This window comes from Labeo rohita, chromosome 15, assembly GCF_022985175.1.
Source record: "Labeo rohita strain BAU-BD-2019 chromosome 15, IGBB_LRoh.1.0, whole genome shotgun sequence".
In the NCBI taxonomy this organism is placed as follows: Eukaryota; Metazoa; Chordata; class Actinopteri; order Cypriniformes; family Cyprinidae; genus Labeo; species Labeo rohita.
Genome location: NC_066883.1, coordinates 14,114,210 through 14,139,202, shown reverse-complemented (window position 1 = coordinate 14,139,202; position 24,993 = coordinate 14,114,210). Strand labels below are relative to the sequence as shown.

General features: G+C 32.6%; 1 protein-coding gene across 3 annotated transcripts; it reads right to left on the bottom strand.

Annotated features, from left to right (window-relative positions):
- Window positions 1-147: 147 nt before the first annotated feature.
- Window positions 148-22,165, bottom strand: tmprss4a (transmembrane serine protease 4a). 3 transcript variants are annotated; one of them, XM_051130077.1, is made up of 14 exons: window positions 22,119-22,165; window positions 21,917-22,043; window positions 11,855-11,915; window positions 11,591-11,731; window positions 9,254-9,406; window positions 8,940-9,069; window positions 8,303-8,416; window positions 7,777-7,820; window positions 6,875-7,040; window positions 4,628-4,797; window positions 3,867-3,962; window positions 3,592-3,734; window positions 3,356-3,505; window positions 148-1,006 (listed from the first exon to the last, which is right to left on the bottom strand). In XM_051130077.1, exons 2-14 carry the CDS (start codon window positions 22,016-22,018, stop codon window positions 995-997), a joined length of 1,482 nt encoding a protein of 493 aa, XP_050986034.1. In that variant the 5' UTR covers window positions 22,019-22,043; window positions 22,119-22,165; the 3' UTR covers window positions 148-994. The 3 variants fall into 3 exon arrangements, with proteins under 3 accessions (XP_050986034.1, XP_050986033.1, XP_050986035.1); XM_051130076.1 differs by having other exon boundaries at window positions 21,917-22,160; XM_051130078.1 differs by lacking the exons at window positions 21,917-22,043; window positions 22,119-22,165 and adding an exon at window positions 18,250-19,182 and having other exon boundaries at window positions 149-1,006.
- Window positions 22,166-24,993: the final 2,828 nt, after the last annotated feature.

Below are 24,993 nucleotides of genomic sequence, written 5' to 3'. Positions count from 1 at the left end.
GTACAGAGATATTAAAAAGAGAAAAACAGCACCCTCTTGTGGCTGTTGTCTCAAAGTGCATTTGACGTCACTTTGATTTAAAGGGACAGTTCATCAAGAAATATATTATAAATATATATATATATATATATATATATATATATATATTTTTTTTTTTTTTTTTTTTTTTCTTTCACCCTTGTGAAATTATGATGCTCCTTTATTTAGTTGAAAACAAAGGAAGAAATGTCTTCTCCATATTTTAAAATCAAATGGCAAGATTTCAACTTTAAATTAAAGTGAGTTCCAGAAAGCTACATTATGTCTTAAGAAGACTTGAGAACTTTTTTTGAGTTATATTTTTTTGTCTATTTTGATACCTGGTTGACCCTGTAACTCTTAAAAATAAAGGTTCTTCATTTGGCATCTATGATTCCATAAAACTTTTAACACCATGGAATCTTTCCTTTATTCAAGGTTCTTTAGAGATCTGCTCTAGAGATTATTAAAATGTTTGCTGAAAAGTTCTTTAGGGAGCCATAAATAATTCTTCTATGGCGTTGTTTTTGGAACCTTTTTTTTAAGAGTTCTGTTCCCAATCTGTTTTGTTCTTTGGAAGAGAGCAGCTTGAACAGACCTCGAAACGTCTTCTATCATTTTCCACAGAAGAAAGAAGTTATACTGATTTGGAGCAATGAGGGTGAGTGAATGATGACAGAATTGTCATTTTTAGGGCGAACTGTTCCTTTAAGATTGCATTGATACGTCCCAAATAAGTGGTAGATCCACAAAATACAACATATGTGTTCTCATTATATACATACATGATATATTTCAGTGTGCAAAAATCTCATGGCACCTTTCTCATGGCACCTTTTAGACCCTGAGCATGCAGACCAAAAAGTCCCACAGTGGTTACTCCACAAATCTGTGTATAAATTCATGTTTTCTTTTTGAGGACTGTAGATCTCTGTGAATCTGTGCTGTGGGTTTGCTGTTTCTCTCCATCCCAGACTCACTGGTACTCCTAAAGATGACAAACAAGCATGAGTATTCCATTTAATTACATTTAGCAGGTGTACACAGACAAATGCTGCAGCCGAATATACCTACTTCCATACTAAACATTACACGAAAAGAGCAGTATGTCCGAATTCATAGAATTAAAAAAATGATTTGTCAGATGTAGTATATTCATATATTTATATTTATACTACCCATTGTTATGGAAGCCAGTTTCTACCACAGAATAATAATAATAATAATAATAATAAATAAATAATCTTTGATATAAACATAAAATTGTGACATATAAACCCAGAATTATTACTTTTTTCTTGCAATTCCGAGGTTATATCTCATAATTCTGCTCTGCCACAGAATAAAAAAATAAAAAAGATAATTACAGCATTTAATCTCACTATTCTTATTCACAATTCTGAGATATAAATCCAAAACTATGACTTTTTTCTTGCAATTCTGAGTTTATATCTCAAATCTGAGAAGAAAGTCACAACTGCAAGATATAAACTCGGAATTGTGAGATATAAACCCAGAAATGTGACTTTTTTCTTTGCAATTTTGAATTCATATCTCACTTCTGAGAAAAAAAAAAAAAAAAAGATATAAATTTAGAATTATGACAAATAGACTCACAATTCTGAGAAAAAAGTCACAACTGTGAGATATAAACCCAGAATTATGACTTTATTCTCACAATTCAAAGGAAAAAGTCTGAATTGTAAGATATAAACTCAATATTGCAAGAAAAAAAAAGTTCATAAACACAACTGTGGGATATAAACCAGGGTTGGGGTCAATTCAGGAATGAACTCAACAATTCCAATTCAAAGAAGGAAATGGAATTGGAATTGGAATTCAACAACAATTACAGGAAACAGAGTTGGAATTGAATTGGAATTACAGGAAGTGGAATTCAATTCAGGGAAATTCCACTGAATTCCGTTTACTGCTGTTTCTGAGCATTTATTTGTGATTGCATTTAGAGACATACATTTGAACTTTATTTATGATGCTTTACAAATACCAAGTAATGTATGAAACAGAGTTGATCAAATGCAAGTAAATAAAAATTAGAACTGTACAAGTTTCTGGATGTACTATACATTCAATATACGATTACCACATAATATATGTCTCAACTCAAAAAAAAAAAGAGTCATGTTCATTCATGTATTTCATTCACTTTTTATTGCATCGAATTATCATAATGTCCTGAAATTTGGCATCGCTAAGATTGCATCTCTCAGGCCTAAATATCTCAAGTGGAATGTAGTGGAATTTATTTGATTTCAATTCTGTTTCCTGACATTCCAATTCAATTCCGAATTCCATTTCCTGTCAGCTGCATGCAATTCCAATTCCATTCCAGGAAGTGAATTGGAATTTACCATTCATTCTCAATTCAATTCATGAATGGCCCCAACCCTGATAGAGAACCCAAAATTATTACTTTTTTTCCCAGCGATTCAGAGAAAAAAGTCTGAATTGCAAGATATAAACTCAATATTGTGTGATATAAACCCCAAATTTGGAGGAAAGTCACAACTGTGGAACATAAACTTACGTTTGTGAGATATAAACCTAGAATTATGACTTTTTCTTGCAATTCTGAATTTATATCATGCAATTCAGACTTTTTCTCATAATTCTGAGAAAAAAAGTCTGAATCAGAAGGTATAAACTCACTATTGTGAGATATAAACTCACAGTTCAGAGAAAAAAGTCACCTTTGTGAGATATGAACTTAGATTTGTGAAATATTAACCCAGAATTATGACCTTTTTTTTTGCAATTTGGAGAAAAAAGTCTGAATTACAAGATATTAACTCGCCATTCTGAGAAAAAAAAAGTCACAACTGTGAGATATAAACATAAAATTGTGAGATATAAACCCAGAATTATGATTTTTTTTCTTGAATCGACAACAACAAAATAAAAAGGCGATTGCGACTTATCTCACAATTCTGACTTTTTATCTCACAGTTGTGAGTTTATATCTCACAATACTGACTTTTTTTTACAGAAATGTGCAATTCTGAGTTCATATCTCATATGTGTCATATCACAATTGTGGGAAAAAAGTGGTCAGAATTGTGATGTAAAATCCGAATTGCGCTCGGAATTGCAAGAAAGAGGTGAAAATATCTCTCACAATTTTGACATTTTTCTAAGAATTGTAAGTTTATATCTCTCAATTTTGAGCTTGTATCTTACAATTTGAAAGTCAAAATTGTGAAATAATTATTCTGTGTCAGAAACAAGCTTCCGCACATATTCAAACTATACAGAACATGCCTTTTAGCGGTCGTAAAACAGGATTTGAATATGTGATTTTGGAACAATATGCTCATACCTTCATGACTGAATGGACCCAGTCAAGCATCTGGTCCATATTGGTGTAAACACCGGGACGACCTTCTCTGGCACAACCCACACCCCAACTCACAACACCCACCAACATCCAGCGGTTAAATGAATATACCAAAGGACCGCCGCTATCACCCTTTAGAGAGAGAAAAATACAAAAGGTTATTCTAAGAACACTGCACTTGTTTAAACTAACAGTACACAGAAAACCATTAAACATACTTGGCACGCGTCCACTCCTCCGGTCAGATAACCTGCGCAGATCATCCTGGGAGTGACAGAAGAGCCGTACACTGCGGGACTTGAGCACTGGTCTCTGTCTATCAGAGGGATCTGAGCCTTCTGTAACTTTGGAGACAAGTTTCCTGCAGGAAAACACCCAGATAATAGTAAGGTTTGAGGTATTAATAGATTTTGAATAGAAGGTTTTTAATAGAAACTAAATTTGAATAATAAGGATTCTGTTAAAGAGCGGGAAACTAAAAAAAGCCACGAACCTTTTTCTGTCAGATGACCCCAGCCGGTCACAACTACGTTGTCTCCATTTTTAAGTCCAAGATCTTGAGGCGGAAGACATGCTGGTCTACGGGATTCTGAAAGTGATTAAAATGAAAATAATAATGACATTAGTACCATTTTTCAAAAGAAAACACACAAAACTGACCTTGAAGGATTGAACGGATGCACTGATGTAAAAAAAAAAAAAAAAAAAAAAAATAGCATTTTGTCTAAATAATTATATTTTATCTCAGTTTATCTCAAAATTATAATATTAATTAACCATTTAGCACATACAAAAACTATGTAATTAATTAAAATATTTTATATTACTTAACTCTTTCAATATATGTTAATAATTTATGAAATTATAATTACAAAATGTATGCATCATGTGTTAAAATATAGAATTCCATATAAATAATTTAGACATATTATTAGCTCTACTAGAGCTAATAATAAAATAATATTCAACAAACCTGTAATTAGTTTTAGTAATAAACAATTGTTATTTCATACTCATGATATTTAAAAATATAATAAATAAACAACATTGTTATGAAATTTTAATATTGATATTGATTAATATTGTTTTTTCATAATTATTATATATTTTATTCATAATTATAGTATTGCTGCTGTGTTAAGTTTAAAAGAAAGTAACTCAAAATTTCCGGGTTTTGACTCGGATCATATTTAGTCATCTTGAATTTCTGATGTCAAACAGTGCGTGTTGTGTGTGTATTTGTATCTGATGTACCTCCCACAGTGATGGGAGACTGGAGTCGAATCATGGCAATGTCATAATCGTTGCGTCCTGAGATGTAATCTCTATTGACGATGATCTTGTCCACAGAAGAAGCTCCAGCAGAGCCCAGATACGTGTTTCCAGAGACCACCTTCCATCTGCTCAGAGTCTTCTTACCCTCCCTGAAGAATAAAAGAGCAATGTGACTTTAAAAAACATTACTCGTTTAAGTAATGTTTACACCCTGTATTAGTTCTATTTACAAAGCTTCACTTTATGTGCGTCAGGTAAGACAATTCAGTACTGAGTTCTTCTGTTTTTACATCGTGAATGATGAATGACGTACTGCGGTTTTCAAACCGGGTGAACTTGTTGGGGTTATGAAAGATTTTGTTTATGAACAAATCTTTGATGTTAATAATAAAAACATTTTTCCTTCCATGACTCATGTTTCCTAGATGTATCAGTTCCTTGTGACCGTTGCAGGCTTCAACACAGCACATCATTGCTTGTGTTAACTAAATGAATGTAGGCTATACAAACTACACAGACATATGTTGATGAACCAGACTTTGATTGAATTTAGGGATACTTATTGTTGACCGTTTAACCGTTAACCGAAAGTAAGAATTTTGAATGATTAGTACTATCATTTAAATGGTTTAAAAGGTTTTAAAAGTATATGTATTCTATCCACCTTATAGAGCAGGCACGGAAATTCATAAATTGGGTCTCTCTTCTTCGTCCAGCTATTTTTGCTGTACAAAACAGCTTGTTTTGCTGCTGAAAATTGCAAATTTGTGCGTCTTACCATATTATTTGAACATATTATCTTGGTTATGAACAGACTGGTTTGTAGTGCAAAGAGTTTTACAATTTACTGCACATTGTAATTCTTCTCCTTATCTCCCTATATCTCCTCGTTATCTCCCTAGTGGCTAATGAACCAGAAGTCTCACCCATAGGCTTACTTCCACGTTGAAGAATGAGGTGTATACATATTTGTTAACTCACGAGGGAGTGTCGACATGTGCAACCACACGTGCCTACAAGCATATTAAGTGAAATGAGCATCCCTAATGGAATTGCTAGGAGCTCATGAGATGCAAGTGCAAAATATAGCAAAATATATGATATTATATATTATATATATACATACATATATATATATATATATATATATATATATATATGCCATATATATTTATGACACTGCAAAAACAGATTTTGAAATATTAGAATAACTAGTTTAGACCTTAATTCACAACAAATGAATTAAGGTCTAAACTAGTTATTCTAATATGTATTATTGTTTAGTTTATTCATAAGTAATATTAAATAAACCTGTTTGTTTCATTACAAGTGGTTAATAATAATAAAAATAATAATAAATAATCTCTTAAATCTTAATATTCTTTTTATTTAGTTATCTATTATTCAGTTAGTTCATTAGTTAGTAGTTTGTTATTATTGTTTATTAATGTAACAACAATAATAATAACTAGATATGTACATTTTCTGAAGAAAATCTGAGTGGTGCTTGCTGCGGCAAAACTTGGCACTGTGCAGTTACTGTAAGTTTTTTTTTTTTTTTTTAAACAATTAGATGGGGTTTTAAGCATGTTTGAACTTTTAGCTAATCACTATTAGCATGTAGCTATTCACTGCTAGAATGTGTACCATGTTGGAAATCCTGTTTGCTAACATGAGTCAAAAGAGCAAAGTCCCATGTCTATACAATGTTCTGATGCAGAGATATAATTATTGTTAAATGGTTGCTAGGGTAGTCTGTTTTCTTGTTAGGAAGTGGATTTGAGGCTGCCAATGAAGCTATTTGCCAGTATAAATGACATAAATCAAATCCTGTGCCTCTGTGACATTCAGATCTGAAGATATGCCACTTTAGGGAAAGTTGCTAGGCTGTGGCTAGGAAGTGTCAATGGTGATTTATGATAGCTGTTGCCCTGAGTCAGACGGGCCCATACTCTTGTATTTATGACATTTTGATCCACAGATATCCATCTGGTCCTTTTATAATGGCAGTCCATTGGATTAGTTGCTAGGGTGCTCTAAATGGTTGCTAGGGCATGGCTTTACAGCTTCATGATGATCCTGAGTCTCATTGGTTGCCTGAGCAAAATGTCTCAATGACATTGTGATGCAGAGTTATGCTCAAGAGACAATGAGCCTATTTTCAAAAAAAAGTGGAGTGTTCCTTTAAACATGAATTTGCTTTGTAAAAGTGATTTACACACATACCCATTGAAGCAGTGGGCCGCCGTCACGACCCAGTTTGGAGACACCAGTGACCCTCCACACGTGTGCTGGCCGATGTTCTGCAGACTGACCTGCCACGGCCAATTCTCAATGATTGCATCCTGTCCACCCACAATCCGGTCCTGGTTTCTGGACAACCCACACTCCGCTACAAAATAAAACAGCAGGTAAGATTTTAAAACCTATATCAACATAAAACACACACAAAATGTGTCTCTCATCATAATAAAAGAATATATGATATAAAACGTGTATGTTCTGTATAAAATAAAATTGGATAATACAAATATAAGAGACCCTGAACCACAAAACCAGTCATAAGTAGCACGGGTACATTTGTAGCAATTATTATGCCAAAAATTATTAGAATATTAAGTAAAGATCATGCTCCATAAAAATACTTTGTAAATTTCCTACCTTAAATATATCAAACTTAATTTTTGATTTTTGATTGATTTAATTTAATTTAATTTTATTTTATTTCAAATAGTTTTATCTCAGCCAAATATTGTCCTATGCTAACAAACCATACATCAATAGAAAGCTTATTCATGAAACTTTTTTATTCAACTTTCAAAAATTCATCCTTATGACTGGTTTTGTGACCCAGGGTCACATATGTCATAATATATGTCGTTCCTTTACACAAAAACACTGAAGGGATAGTTTAACCAAACATGAAACTACTTGTGCACAGTTCTCGTCTTGTTTCAACATGTTTTGTCATGTTAAATTGCCCTGGTCCAGATGACTTACTGTGTCAGTGAACACACCTCTGTGTTATTTGACGGTGTATTGCTAGTTTTGTGCTTGTTGTAATGATCAGTTTGTTTTATTAATGACTAATGCCCTAATTGGCTGTTGGATTAGGACTTCATAGTTACCTGAGCAAGTCAACGTGATGACGGATCCCTGGCTGCATACCTTACTGAGAAACAGAGAGAAAACATGAGAGACTGTGAGAATGCTTACAACCAAAATTAATAATGGCTTCAGCAACTCATTCATACTTAACATGTGACAGCTAGAAAAAAGCTAAGTAATTAAAAAACCACTCCCACTTTATATCAGGTAGCCTTAACTATACAATGTACTTACATTTAAATGAATTAAGTACAATGCACTTATTGTGTACATACATGTTTTTTACATTATACCTATATTTTAAATCCCTGCATGTAATTACATCTGTAATTAGTTATATTTATACTTACACTGTTGACCCACCCCTTACACCCATCCTTAAACCTACCCATACCACTAAACCTGTCCCTAACCTTACCCATATCCTACCTCAATAGCAGCAAAAGTGTTTTGCAATACAATATGAACACAATAAGTACTTTTTCTGAAATGTTTTGCTTCTGTGGCCACTGTATGTACATAAGTGCAGTGTATAAACAAACTTACAGGTCTGATACGGTGGACAGGAAGGTCTGGGTTTTAGACGAGCCCACCATACAGAAAGACATCTTCAGATCGGACGGCAAAACACCCACTTGAATTGTGCCGAAAGTGGGTTTACTGAAAACAGAAAAACACAAATACATTGAGATAAGAATATAAATTGTATTCTTACATTTATTTCTCAGTCTGAAATGTTCACAGAAGGAATGAATAAAAAAAAAAAAAAACTTACAAAATTAAAAATATACATATATGTTTTATTTTAGCTAGTTGCCAAGTCAAGTAAAATAGGGTGATTAATCACATACAAAGTTTGAGTTTACCTAATATATGTGTGTGTACTGTGTGTCATTATTATGTATATATTAATACAAACACATTCATGTATATAATTAAGAAATATTTACAAGTATATGTATTTATTATAATTTTTATAGAATTTATAATATATAAATAAATATATTTTGTACGTAAATAACATATTTTTCTTAAATATATACAGTAATTTGTGTGTATTTATATATGAACATAATAATTACACACAGTACACAAACTAAAGCTAAAGGTAAAAGTAAAGCTGAATGAATGAATACTAAATAAAATAAAATAAAATAAAATATATTTTTGGGCTAACACTCACACTGAGTAGCCCAACTGCTGGCACGCAGTCTCAGCATGTTGTTGGGTGAAACTGTCTCCACATACACTTTTCCATTTATTCTCATCAGGGCTGAATATCTGCAGCACATTACGTGTTGTCATCAACCGTACTATGGAGACAGACAGAAAAACATTTTTCAAACTGACATCCAGGAAATATCAGACAGAAAAAGGGTGAGGCTGGGGGATTTGTCATGTTTATTCTGAAACAGGACACACAGGTTCTGTCAGTGCTGACTGCACACATGTGGGCGTGTGAGTGTTTGTGTTTGTGTTTGTGTTTGTGTGTCTTACGGGGGAAGGTGGAGTTGGCTCCAAACTTCATGACACAGGCTGTCTCGTCCTCGGCTCCGCTGCAGTCCTCTTTCCCATCACAGGCCTTCTCCAGTGGAATGAACTTCACCGACTTGGAGCAAAAGTAATACTTGGTTTCGAGTAACTGCTTGACTGTGTCATGAAGAAGAGGAGCAAAAACAGCACTTGTTATGAAAGCAATTAGCAATGAGGTTAAATGAATCAGTCTGTTTATGTCTCTTGAGTCACAACAGTCAAAAGAGTGACTAAATAACTGTTGCCGATGAGAAGATTAGACTTGTCGACTTGTGACTCATTTTCATTGCAAAAAATGAATATGTGAAAGGTTATAAACAGGAAATAGTAGGTCAGTTTACCTGAACCACATTAAAAACAAACATTAAACAAGGCCTGTGTCCCAGGTGAACTGTGTTCTCAGGATTTATTATTATTGTTGTTGTTGTTGTTATTGTTATTATTATTATTATTATTATTATTATTATTATTATTATTATTTATTAGTATTATTTTAATGAGGTCAGGGTAAGTTGTAAACATTTTAAATGTTTTAAATATATTTATTATAACTTCACATGTAAATCTTATAAATTCATAGCATGCATTCATTGCCATTTTTGCATGGTTTAAATGCTATAAATGTATCCAATCAATGTATTGCAGTTTTAATGTTTTTAATGCTATAAATGTATGTATTAATTAAAATTTTCACAAATATTTAAAAAAATTAGTTATATAGTGCATTAATTACTATAAATATTATATATTTACATGTTGACATCTATAAATGTTGTGTATTGATTGCAGTTTTAAAATGTTTTTAGTGTTATTCATGTTTTTATTTTTTATTTTTTTTTGCTATGTATTACAGTTTTCACGTTTAAAAGTGTATACATTTATACAGTGCATTAATTGCTGTATCACATGTTTTAAGTGTTATAAATTAATACAGTTTATATGAAGAATTCATTACTATTTTCATGCATGGATTGTTATAAATGTATGTGACGTATAACAGTTTTTACACTTTAAATATTACGAATTTACACAAAGTATTAATTGAAATTTTCACAAATATTTAAAATATTATTTGTTTTAATATTAAATATTATTAGGCCTGTCAAACTGATCAATCGTGATTAATCACAACCAAAATAAAAGTTTATGTTTACATAATATTTGTTTGTGTACTGTATATATTTATATGTATATACAGTATACATACACACATACATGCACAGCATATATTTAATTTATTTGGTTGCGATTAATTACCATTAATCACATTTAATCACAACCAAAATAAAAGTTTACGTTTACATAATATTTGTTTGCGCAAATGTATTTATATGCATATACAGCATAAATACACACATACATATATTTATTTGGCTGCGATTAATTGTGATTAATTACAATTAATTGTGATTATATGTGATTAATCACAACCAAACTAAAAGTTTAGGTTTACATAATATGTGTTAGTGTACTGTATATATTTATATGTATATACAGCATAAATACACACATACATGTATATATTTAACTTATTTGGTTGCAATTAATTGCGATTAATTTCGATTAATCACAACCAAAATAAAAGTTTGCTTACATAATATTTGTTTGTGCACTCTATATATTTATAGTATGTATATACAGTATAAATACACACATACATGTATATATTTAATTTATTTTGTTGCAATTACTTGCGATTAATCACGATTAATCACAACCAAAATAAAAGTATGCTTACATAATATTTGTTTGTGTACTGTATATATTTATATGTATGTACAGCATAAACACACACATACATGTATATATTTTATTTGGTTGCGACTGATTGCAATTAATTGTGATTAATCACGATTAATCAATTTGACAGCCCTAATTAGAATGTTATACATTTATGCAATTAATTATTTTGAGCTTTTATGTTTTCAGTGTCATGAACTGTACGCTGTACGCTTTAAGTCTATCATTCAGTAATTGTGCATGATAGCTTTTATATTTTTGCTGTCACATAAATTTTGCATAAGTGTTTTACTGTTTAAACTGTGATAAATACGCCATTTAATGACAGATTTCAATATGACTACTTGCACTGTACAGTTTGACGACACTAAGTGCTTGCTCAGTGGACAGTGGACAGACACGTCCAATAACTTTAAAGTAGCCTAGTCTTTATATTATGTTTTTGACTTTCAGACAAAAACCTGCCATAAGAAACAAGCCAACTAGCCTTGGCCTCCACTATTATCTTAATCATGTGTTCAAATAAAATCCAGACGGAATTAAAAATTCCCTGGAACTTACTGAAGAAAGCAGCCACAGCCACAATGGCCAGTACGACCACCACCATCAGGACCGAAATGATGATCTTTTTCCTATTTGGACTTTTCTCCTTCGGAGTCGTTGGAGCCGTCATTGGTTTTCTGTGTTTACCACGCTGGGCCACTGGAGAAAGATTATATAAATGAAGTTGAAATGAAGTGCAGTGTGGTTTCAGTGTGGTTACTTGAACCAACAGAAGGTAATTACTGGACTGATATATTAGACCAGCTAGCCCAGATACTGTACCTTGTTGTTGTGGTGGTGGGTTTAAGGGTCTGGTGTTCTCTTCAGGAACCTTAGCCTTGGTCTGAGAACAAGAATGAGGAAGAGAGAAGAGGAAAGAGAAAGTGAGACGTTATTGTGTTATGTCTTTCACACATTCATAACCCTGAAGCTTTATGACTCAACTGCAGTTTTCTGTATCGCTTTCAATGTGTCACAAGGGATTTTTTTCCCCAAGTTGTTCTTAAAAATCTCACACACTTCCTTGTAAACCATCCTACTCAGCTAAAACACGTAGGCCGCAGTTTATGGCCTGCAGAAAGTAACAAACAACAACTGTATTTATTACGCTCTGATGTTAAAGCTGCAGACCACAGGAAGATACCGGGACTTTGATAGATAATTTACTTCTTGCTGGTGATATTATATGGATTCAATATATACTCTTGGTTATATAATCCAATGGGCTTTCACATCTCTTTCAATTTTACTCCTGTTGATCTGGGATGGTTATTTCAGTCACTGATGTGGAAAATTACATTAGTGCTATTGTTGTTATGCTTGAAGACAAATACTCTCATGACAACTCATGCACATTTCTCGTGTATTTATGCAAATCTAATTTTGATTGTATTGGATAAGCCAAGGCTGTAGTTTTAACACTTTTGCTTATCATGTCAAATTAATTTCGAGAACTTGTATATAAATGATCATGAACGGGGCATCTGTATCCCAATTTGTATTCCATAGTATGTTTTAAAAACATCTTTAAACTGTTAAGTCTCCTTAAATACTTTTTTTGTTTACTTTATTTAGGTCAAATAAACCTGAAATGTTACATCTGAGAAAGTGAGGTGAAACTTAAAACCTGGTTACTAATCAAAACAGTGACTAACACTTCGTATCAGTGTAACGGATCTTCCAGACAGCTCGAAACAACCCACAAAATAACAGCCAAAACAAACAGTTCCTAAAAACGCATCCAGTCTCGACAAGAACATGAGAACGTGAATATTTTATTGTTGTCAGAGAAGATAGTAACACACAGTCTTAATGAATAAAGCCTTATTTGAATAAAGAAAAACGTGTCTAAATACACTTTATATTCATGTGTTGTATGTTTATTCCCTCAAAGCTGCCATTTAAATGTATTAATGGAAATCACTGCTTGTATATCTTGAATTATCCATATATTGATGTCTTGTACTATATGCAACAGCATAGATTATTGTTGAAATTTACAATATGCTTTGAGACAAAATAGTTTATGGGGAATATGTGAACAATTTTATCCAAATTTGTGATAAGTGGGAAAAACATTCTCAAGTTTAAGTTTTTAAAGTATTTTACATGTATTTTCATTAGCGCTGTCAAACGATTAATCGCGATTAACCTGTGATTTTTTTTTGATCAATAAAAGGTTAAAAAGATTTTGTAATAATAAATCAGCATATTAGAATGATTTCTGAAGGATCATGTGACACTTAAGACTGGAGTAACAGCGTATGAAAATTCAGCATGGCATCACAGGAATAAATAATATCTTAAAGTCTATTAAAATAAAAACCAGTATTTTATATTGTAATAACATTTTGCAATATTAACGTGTTTTTTTATGTATTTTCAATCAAATAATTGCTGCCTTGATGAGCATAAGACACTTAAAAAACACATTGCAAGTCTCACTGATCCCAAATGATTTAAAATGATTTTTAAAATTTTCTTAGGAAGTTCCAAGAATTGTACAAAATTACAGTCAAAGAACAAATGAGTAAGAGTTTCCTTTTCATCGTTATGGAAAGTACAAACTTCTTGAATTTTAGCACCTTTGGCAACCGCAACATGTTGATATAATAGATTTATATGCCAAATCTCAAATTGGGTGTTCGAATTCCCTTGTTAAATTTTATTTAGAAAGAAAACATCTTCAGAGTGCTTTTTTCAAAAAGACATTTTACCATTTTGATGGCGATTTGGAGGTAATAACATGATTAATAGAAACCGGATGATTCAAATGATCCGAATTCCAAATCTTAAAAGCAGCCTATAACTTATGGCACTTATGACTTTTTAACAAGCCTCTAAATAATGTCACTCAGAGCCTGATTAGCCACAGATCAATTTCACTAATGAGCTGTATGAACTGAGGTCAAGAATGGGGTGTGATAGCTTCTGAATTTTTTAGTGATTGTATCTGTGCAAGTCTACAAGAATTACGATCGACTTCTTTCGTGATGGAAGTTGAACTGACACAAAGCATTTAACATAATGCAGCGTCCACAGTGTTTTCAATGCAGACTTGGTTTTGGGGTGTGTCCGTCTTTCTGCTTCCTAATTTAAAAACCAGAATGAGATGACACACCCTAAACATACAGTTGTCTTTTAAAATCAAATGAGGTCAAATCAAAGGAGAAGCATTTCCATACAATATACTCAGCACACTGCTTTGTCATAGATAATTTTGTTAAATTATTACCAGATAAAAGAGACAAAAATAAATCAGTAATTCTAAAAAAAAGTGAAACATATACAATAAAATTTGTAATTATATAATTAAATTATATTTATTACAATTATATAATTATTTGTTATAATTAATATTATTATATTACAATTACAGTACAAATTAAAATGTATATATAGATGTATTTTTAGCAGCACTGTTGTATATTCATATTTGCATCTGCATAATATCTTACAATCCCAGGATTTATTTATGTATTTATTTATTTATTTTAGCAATGTTCGCATTTACTAGTGTTGCAGTGTTGTGTTGCAAAATGTATTTGTTTTTATTTTTTCTTGAATCATGTTTCTTATCTTGTTGATACTGTATCTGTGCGTGCAAAACTCATAGTTCATTTATCTCACAAAGATAATGGCACAAAAATAGTATTTAAATCCACCCTTAATTGGTTATAAAATTATATTATTGAAGCACTTTAACACACTTAACATTCGCCATAGGTCAAAGATCCCAGCCAAAGGGTGCAGTACTCATCATAATTAAACTACTTGCAACATTATCCCACATTGCAGTGCAATATGGTCATATTTTAATAGTAATTTGTTGTATTAGCACAGAAAAGGACCTACTCTGCATTGGTTTCACAGTAAAAATCAGAACACAGCATTGTATTATAAGAAATTATTGTGAAATTGTGTAAAATATTGGTGATATTTTACATTGCAAATAACATTCATATTGAAAGGTTGACATTGGGCTTGAATCCCCCTTTCAACAAATACCGAAACCATTGAAAGCTCTTTGAGAGACAGAGACTGAAAGTGCAACTTCATGTAAATGAGTTGTTATCACACAGTGAGAACTGGTCAAAGAGAAACCAGGATACAAATGGTAAGGACAGTATTGAAAAATGTTTTGAAGAGTTCACTAAATGTTAAACCAGCCAGCACAGGAGAAAAGGGAAGTACTGTAGAACCTTGTAAAACAAGATCGTATCTGTTTTGGAAGAGTTACAGTTGACTAGAAACTATGAAATTACAGCAGACAGTTGCACAAAAGCACAATGCTAAGCAAGAAAATGATGGATAGCTTAAATGTTTAAATGCCCTTTGTCATTGTCTGCTCGTTCCAGTTTATCTGCATGTATACTCGTACTGTTTTCTACAGCTTGGTCTGGTATTGCTTTGTGAAACAGATCTACACCAGTCATTACTGACTCCATGCCAAGTGTTGTTACTGTATATTCAAGTAAAATAATCAACTTTCAGCAGGCCCCTTGAGGAGACCAGAAGAACACTATACCCCACAGGCCCATAAGAGATTTCTCAGGTGAGAAGTATCAAAGCCAACTCATGCCAAAGCAGATTAGTTACACATGCCAACCCAACAGCTTCTTTCAAACTGCAGCCAAGCGTTTGTTATTAAAGTCTCAGCTTTTGCAGTTAAAACTACAGGCATACTATTCTCACATGCACCAGGAACCTATTCAAATGACTGAAATGCAAAGCAGGAATCCACATTCACAAATGATAGCCTATGTCAGGGGTGCTCAACCCTGGTCCTGGAGATTGACTTTCCTGCAGAGTTCAGCTCCAACCCTGACCAAATACACCTGAACCAGCTAATTAGGATCTCAAGGAGCGCTTGCTAATTACAGACAGGTGTGTTTGATTAGGGTTGGAACTGAACTCTGCAGGAAAGTCGATCTCCAGGAACAGGGTTGGGCACCCCTGGCCTATGTGATTATTCCTGCACCACACATTTTACTGCTAATTCAAAAGATGCAACCAAGCCTCTTTTACCAATGCATAAATATCTTTATTTTTAAATACACTTTATTTTAAGGTCCAATTTTTATAATTAGCTAGCTATTAACGACTCCTAATTTGCTGCATATTAATAGTAAGGTAGCTTTTAAGTTGTTAAATCTAAATCATGGCCGTGCAGAATAAGGCATTAAAGGAGAAATCCACTTCCAAAACAAAGATTCTCATAGAATCTACTCACCCCATTGTCATCCATGTCTTCCTTTCTTCAGTCGTAAAGAAATTATGTTTTTTTGAGGAAAACATTTCAGCATTTTTCTCCATATAATGAACTGATATGGTTCCCGATTTTGAACTTACAAAATGCAGTTTAATTGCGGCTTCAAACGATCCCAAATGCGGTTGTAAACGATCCCAGCCGATTGGTTATTTTCAAAACAATCATACAATTTATATACTTTTTAATGTCAAACGCTCGTCTTGTCTCACTCTGCTTAAACTGTTTTTGTTCCGGGTCATGACAGTTAGGGTATGTCGAAAAACTCCCATCTCATGTTCTCCCTCAACTTTAAAATCATACTATATCCCTATTTTACCTTTTTTTGTTAAGGGTGTTTGATCTTCTTTGCATGATTACTTTGGTCAGTACTTCTGCAGCGATGTGGGATGACTTTGAAATGATTTTTGAAGTTGAGGGAGAAAATACGATTGGAGTTTTTCAACATACCCTAACTGTCTTGAGCCAGAATACACTGAGTTCAGGGAGAGCAAGACAAGACGAGCGTTTGAGAATAAAAAAGTATTTAAATTGTATTTTATTAATAAAAATAACCGATCGTTTCGCTAGACGAGACCCTGCTTCCTTGGCTGGGATCGTTTACAACCGCATTGGGATCGTTTGAAGCCGCATTTAAACTGCATTTTGGAAGTTCAAAATCGGGGCACAATATCAGTCCATGATATAAAAAAATGCTGAAATGTTTTCCTCAAAAAACATAATTTCTTTACGACTGAAGAAAGACAGACACGAACATCTTGGATGACAATGGAGTGAGTACATTATATGTGAATCTTTGTTTTGGAAGTGGACTTCTCCTTTAATATGTGCATTATAAGTACTAATAAACAACCAATATGCTAGCAATATGCATTTACGTTAATAGTGATCCTTTAAAATAAAGTGTAAATTCAAAGAAGTTAATATCAAGTAACTTACATTTTAGAGACAACCGCTCACTTTGTCTATTGTTCGTCCGCCAATGAAAAATGTCCCAAACGCAACCACATCCGAACCCTAACGCACATTAGAAGCGTTTTGTGCCTGAATGACCCTACGTTTTTGAATAAATACTGTAGGTTGAGTAAATTATTCAATGACTCATTCACAGTCACTTGCTTCGTTCGACAGTGATTCATTTTTTTAGTAATTTTTTAAGTGAATGATTCAATGACTCAGTCGTAAGACTTTCACGTGTTCTTTTCTTTCAATGAACTGACTAAATGAAAAATGACAAGAGCCTAACAATGGAACCTGCAGAAAGAGTCACAGAAAAATCCCTATCATTAACACACAGACGGGTAGTCTGCATATTACAGTATCCTATTGTATCATATTACAATCCTATTGTAAAACAGTATGTGATAAAAGTTCTGTCTGAATTCATAAAACACTACATGAAAAGTCCTACTATTTATGGCGAGATTCCAGAGTGCACACATGTACACCTGACTATCCCATAAGGCCACAGGTGAAAAATTGTGGTTAAGCCATGTCAGTATAGGTTATCACATGATAATGATAACATGACGGATGTACCACGTCAAGTCCAGTGCTGTTGGACTTGTAATGATTCAAGGAACAACTAACTATTGTATAAATATATAACGTTAGGCTATTTATTTTTATAATAAGTCTGTTTTTCAAATGAGTTTGGCATGACATAAAGGTGAGTACATGATGAGAGAATTATCAGCATTAAAGCAAATCTGTGCAAGTTTATAGCAAATCTACAAAAGTCGCACAATTCTCGACAGAACCATGCCATTTTAAAGATAAATAAAAATAAATTATCTTTAAAATACTCACCATCAACCCAGCGATCTCTTTGCACCTATTAAAGCTCTATGCTAACAGGTGCATAGTAAAACTTTCTTCTTCGAGTTAGAATGAGTAAGTTCACACTCACCCTCATGTTTTTACCGCTGTTGTCGACTTGTTCCTGCAATCTGCCGGTCGTACAGACCACAGCAGGCTGGGCAGTAGAGACCTTAGAAGCCACTTCTATGCCAGACGAAGACACCTCTTTCTGCAGTCCTCTTTTTTCTTTGTGCACTGGACTTCTTTTTTCTTTTTCTGTAACTTCTTGCTAGTCTTGTCTTTCACTTAACAGTTACTGCCACCTGATCTGCCCCAATGCTATTTCAAACTCGCTTCGCTGCTTGCTGTCTTTTAAAAAGAAATGTCTACCTATCCAGCCTCTGTCTTGTGCAGATTTGTTTGGAGTTTTCCTGCCTCCGATCAAAACCCTTACCTATGTAAGAGGACACCGCCGCCCATCTCACCTAGATAACGTCGCTCCTCCCTGCAGCATTTACTTCCTCGTTGGGATCTAACCAAATGTAGTTTAGTGTGTGGTTCAACGGGATTGAGTTAATCACAGTTTTTGAATTACTTTCAATTTCCCGGATCTTCTTTCAAACAGGTTTTTGGTGGCTATGACTCCTAGTTTATGCAAATGCATGTGGTATTTTAATTAGGACAGCTCATGAAATCAGTTATTAATTTAGATCAGGAATCTCTGGGTTTTTCAGAATGAAATAACTGACCATATCATTCATGCTGTTGTATCATTACTCATATACTTAATTTAATTGTGACCTCTTTATTTAAAAAGAGGATTATACAAAGTTACATTAAGAAATTAATTTTTATTCATGTCAGTGATTTGAAAAACACTACCTGTCTGATTAGAATATGACTGTGAAAGAGTTTTTGCATTTTATTTGAGATGATTTACATCATTTAACTTTGCTCACTTCACTATACTTAAGTTTACTTTACTTGACCTCAGTTCACTCATTCATTCACTTCACTCACTTCACTTCCAAAGATGCTTTCATCAGAGTGCAGTTTATGTCTATAAAACTATATTCACATTTGATTCAGTTTAATTTAGTTTGGTTTGTTTGGGGTTCATTTCACTTTACTTTACTTCTGAGGTGAAAAAAAAAAAAAAAAAAAAAAAAAAAAAAAAAAAAAAAACACTACCTCTCAGTGTAAAGTTTAGGACTGTGAAAGCATTTTCACATTTGATTCAGTTTAATTTGATTCTCTTTGGTTTGTTTGGGGTTCATTTAACTACTCCTGAAGTAGAGAAAAAAAAAAAAAACACCTATCAGAGTGAAGATTAGGACTCTGAAACCATTTTCACATTTGATTTAGTTTGATTTGATTCAGTTTAGTTTGGTTTGTTTGGGATTAATTTCACTTCACTTCACTTTACTCCTTAGGTGAAAAAACACTACCTGTCAGAGTAAAGTGTCAACCATTTTCACATGTGATTCTGTTTAATTTGATTTAATTTAAAGATTTAAAGTTTATGACTGTGAAACCATTTTCACATTTGTTTCAGTTTGATTAGATTCTGTTTAGTTTGGTTTGTTTGGGGTTCCTTTCACTTTACTCCTGAAGTAGAAAAAAAAAAAAAAAGATTAAGACTCTAAAACCATTTTCACATTTGATTTAGTTTGATTTGATTCAATTTAGTTTGGTTTGTTTGGGATTAATTTCACTTCACTTCACTCCTTAGATGAAAAAAAAAAAACACTACCTCTGAGTGTAAAGTTTAGGACTGTGAAAGCATTTTCACATTTGATTCAATTTGATTTGATTCTGTTTAGTTTGATTTGTTTGGGGTTCATTTAACTACTCCTGAAGTAGAGAAAAGAGAGAGAGAGAGAGAGAGAGAGAGAGAAAACATTACCTCTCAGTAAAGATTATGACTGTGAAACCATTTACACATTTAATTCAGTTTGATTTGATTTAGTGTAGTTTGGTTTGTTTGGGATTAATTTCACTTCACTTTACTCCTTAGGTGAAAAAAACACTACCTGTCAGAATAAAGTGTCATCAGTTTTCACATTTGATTCTGTTTAATTTGATTTAATTTAGTTTGGTTTGTTTGGGGTGCATTTCACTTTACTTTACTCCTGTGGTGAACAAAAAAAACTACCTCTCAGAGTGAAGATTAGGACTCTGAAACCATTTTCACATTTGGTTTACTTCACTTTACTCCTTCGATGAAAAAAACACTGCCTGTCAGATTAAAGTTTATGACTGTTAAACCATTTTCACATTTAATTCAGTTCAGTTTGATTTGTTTGATAACCCTAACCCTAACACTACCTGTCAGAGTAAAGTTTACAAATGTGAAACCATTTTCACATTTGATTCAATAATTAGTTTTGATTTTAAATCATAAATGACCATAATTGATCATAAATGCTACCTGACAGAGTAGTTTATAACTGTGAATCCAGATTCACACTTAATTTAATTCAATTGCATACAATTCATCATTTCTTCACAGACGAAATGTAATGTTATCTTGTTAGGTCTGATGTAAGCTGCCCAAACTAGAACAGTCTTACACTTTTTCCTTTTAGGAGTAAAGTTACTCAACATGACTAAAGACTTCCTCATATATATATTTTACCTCATAATGCCAGAAACCCAATATTGAGAAACTCATCATGAATTAAACACCAGAGTCTATGAATAGATTCTCTCACCTCATTTTCTGAACTCACTGCTCAAATCAGTAAATGTTGCTATAGTTCAAAGGTAAACAAACAGTAAAGCCTTTATATAATCAAATGAAACGGATCAATGATCAGTTGACCCTGGTGCTCTGTTATCACACTCTAAACACTGAGTGAGATGTAGAGAAAAAAGTTCTCTGTGAAAGTTTTCGGTGGGAAAGTGATCATGTTTCTGGGTCAGTTCAGTGTGACCTCTCTTTGATGAGTATGACCCCATGACACTAACATCTCAGTCTTGCATTAGGAAACTATGTGTAATGGATTCCAATCACAAGGCCTTTGTTTGAAACACACTGACTAGCCATGACCAGAGCTGTTTACCTTGCTAAACATGTTGTTGAGACTGTCATCGTGACAAAGCAAGTTGCTTAGCCACCATTATGATGTAGAGATACTAAAGTGCCACGTGACTCAGTGATTCACTTTGTTTTTGTACTTCAAATTATTTTAAAACTGAGCAAGAATGTGAAAAACAAAGCCAGTGAGAACACAAATAAGAATGTGGCTTAGCTGCTTAAATATGAAAAATGGGACCTAAAACATAGCTTTAATTGCAAAGCTGATGTCATACAACAGTGCTGGTTAAAGGTTAAAACACTGAGTGAAGTAAATAAAACACTATACTGTATATTGGATATTTAGCAAATCAACTTGATTGAGAGGAATAAATCATATTCATATCCTGATAAACTTAAACTTCCTGTTACTTTAAGTCCACGTAAAGCGGAAACATTCTACTCACATCCTGCCTGATACATAAACGCACACTTACTAAACAGTCTACAGTAAATGTTGTAACTTAATTAGCTTTAATTATTATGATGCTGCTATTAATCATAACCCATACTGTAGAACAATTACAAGTCTAGTTCCTTTAAACATCTTACAACTTAGGCAATATCTGCTGTTTTACATATCAAATTTGCTTTCATTTTGGAAAGGTTTATGTCTTGCATACTGTAACATTACATAAAATATATTATAAATGAATAATAATAAAACAATAAATGGAAAAACTAAACAAGACCTTACTGTTTTTAAAATAAAGTCCTGATCTGTATTCCAAAAGGTCTGATAATCTGATGTTGATGAAGACTGGATGGATATGTTACACTCCACGTCCTCTGTGTTCATGGAAATGAGTCTTCATGAGGCAAACCTGTAAAAGAAATATACATTTCAGAATCAAGCCTCTTTATAACCAACCCCTGCTTCTGTCTTTCCTTTTTCCCACCGATGTCATTGTCTATATATCCTTCTCATCTTTTTGGTGCAGTATATCTTACATTCTGTGGAATGACACAGAAGGAAGTGCCGTTTTTTTTTTTTTTTGTTTTTTTTTGTTTTTATCCTGAAATCTCATATGCAGGAAAATGGGCTCAGATTACCACATTACCTGAATGTTACACAAAATAGGTTTAGAAGGAAGTATTTGTCTATAGATGTGTTAGTTCATTACAGGAAAACCAAAGAAAAAAATGGATCTGACTCCATACTTACCTACTTACATACACAATTATATAGAGGACACATCTGAGTGTTGGAGTAATTGTTTCAATGAAACGATAGGTTATAAGGCACTTCATAAGTTGTCACAGAGAATCCACTATTATTTAGCATGTGCATTAAATGCTATATTATATTATATTATATTATATTATATTATATTATATTATATTATATTATATTATTATATTATATTATATTGTAAGCAACTGTCATCACAGTATAAAATAATTTAATTTAATTTAATATTCCATGTCTATTTTTAATGTATTATTTTTAAACAACTTTTATTAGAAGGATAACAATCAGCAGGTCATTGTTAAATTTATATTATATTATATTATATTATATTATATTATATTATATTATATTATATTATATTATATTATATTATATTATATTACATTATATTTTATATTATATTATAATTATGTGAAAGTTTCTTATGACTCTCATTATTTTCACAATATACAGTTATTTTTTACATCATTTATAAAATTAATAGGAATTTAATGTTTAATATCTATTTTAATTATTTATTCTTTTTTAATTATTCTCTTTTCTGAGTAACTGTCATCACATTATAAAATTAATTTTGTAACTTTAAATATTTAATGTCTATTTTTTATTATTTTTAAATAACATTGCAAATTGGAAGGATAGCAATCAGCAGGTAATTGTTATATTATATTATATTATATTATATTATAGTATAGTATAGTATAGTATATTATTATGTGAAAGTTTCATTTGTCTCATGTCAATACAGTGTATACTTTTTTCACAATATATTTTTTTTGCATAATGTATTAAATTAATAGGACTTTAATGTTTAATATCTATTTGAATTAATTATTCTTTATTAATTGTTTCTTTTTTGTAAGTAACTGTCTTCACATTATAAAATTATTTTTAACTGTTAAATATTTCATATATTTTTTTTATAATTTTTAAATAACTTCGTTATTTAAATTGTAAAATGTTATATTATATTATATTATATTATATTATATTATATTATAAAAAAAAGATAATGAGTAAGTGAATGAATGAATGCCTATCCTGTTTCATATATATACTTGTTTTTTTTTTTTTTTTTTTGTTTTTTTTTTGTTTGTTTGTTTTGTTTTGTTTTGTTTTTTGTGGATATTTCAAATGTAAATTTATTTGCATTTGGCTTGTGCACTGTTTGCACAAAGGCAGATGTTTGCATGCCTCCCACTGAAGCACTGTATCAAAGCCCTCATTTTAGGCAAGAACCGCGAATGTGTTATTTTAGTATATTTCGGGCCTGTAACCCAGCGAGCACACGTGACAGGTTGTGGTTTTTGACTTGATCTTCGTGTACTAAACATTCTGAGAATTCACAGTGAGCACTGTGTTTATCTGCCTTTCTGCTCTTCTTCTGAACTCTGCACCTGCTTGTGTTGCAGGGCAGCAGCTCTGTTTTCACCAGTTCCACACAGTTTTAAAATAAACAGAAACAGGTGCAAAAGGGGAAATCCCCACATGGCAGCACTCATTTCCTCTTGAATGGAGAGCTAATACTTCATTGATCCTCCAACTCATATTACATTTGACCTGCTGTTTTACTCAGTACAAACATTACATTAGTTTATGCGGTCTGTTTATGTGGTTAAAATATTCTCACTCAAGGGCAAGAGGAAGGGTGGTTTGAAATTTTAATGAGACCTTAACACTGTGCCTACACAGGATGCGAAAGTTGTCGCGTTGCGCTGCAAGAGTTTCAGGCTGTTCAAGGCTGTCCAAACTGGACGTGACAAGCAAACACTGCTAATTATTTTAACATTTTGTCAGTACGTCATAAATGGAACAAGGCATAAGTTGTTGGGAATTTGTCATGTCATGCCACATCCAGTGTGGACAGCATCACTGATTATAATGGGTTCTACAGTATTTTGCAGTGTTGCGCTGTGCCACTTTCGTCTAGTGTAGACATATGTGTCAGCATGTGCAATATCTGTCAAATAAAAGAGAAAAATACCATCAGTTAACTTACATTACTGCAAATGTTTTGAGGCTGATTACGCTAATGAATAACTTTTTTTGTCAGTGCATTATCATTTGTGTGTGTGTGTACCTGATATTTATCATGTTATGGGGACCAAAAGTCCATTTTTAGGTCCCCATGAGGAAACAGGCTTATAAATCATGCAGAATGAGTTTTTTTTTTTTTTTTTCAGAAAGTAAAAGTGTGCAGTCTCCTGTGAGGGCTAAGTTTAGGTGTAGGGTAGGTGTGGGGCGATTGAGAATATACGGTTTATACAGTATAAAAACCATTATGCCTATGGAATGTCCCCATAAAACATGGAAACACAACATGTCATTATGGGGACCAAATGTCCCCACAAGGATAGTAATACCAGTAAATTTTGACATTGTAGGGAAATTTTTTAGGTTCCCATGAGGAAACAGGCTTATAAATCATGCCGAATTAGTTTTTTTTTTTTTTTTTTTTTTTTTTTTCCCCAGAAAGTAAAAGTGTGCACAGTCTCCTGTGAGGGCTAGGGTTAGGTGTAGGGTAGGTGTGGGGCGATAAAATATACGGTTTGTACAGTATAAAAACCATTACACCTATGGAA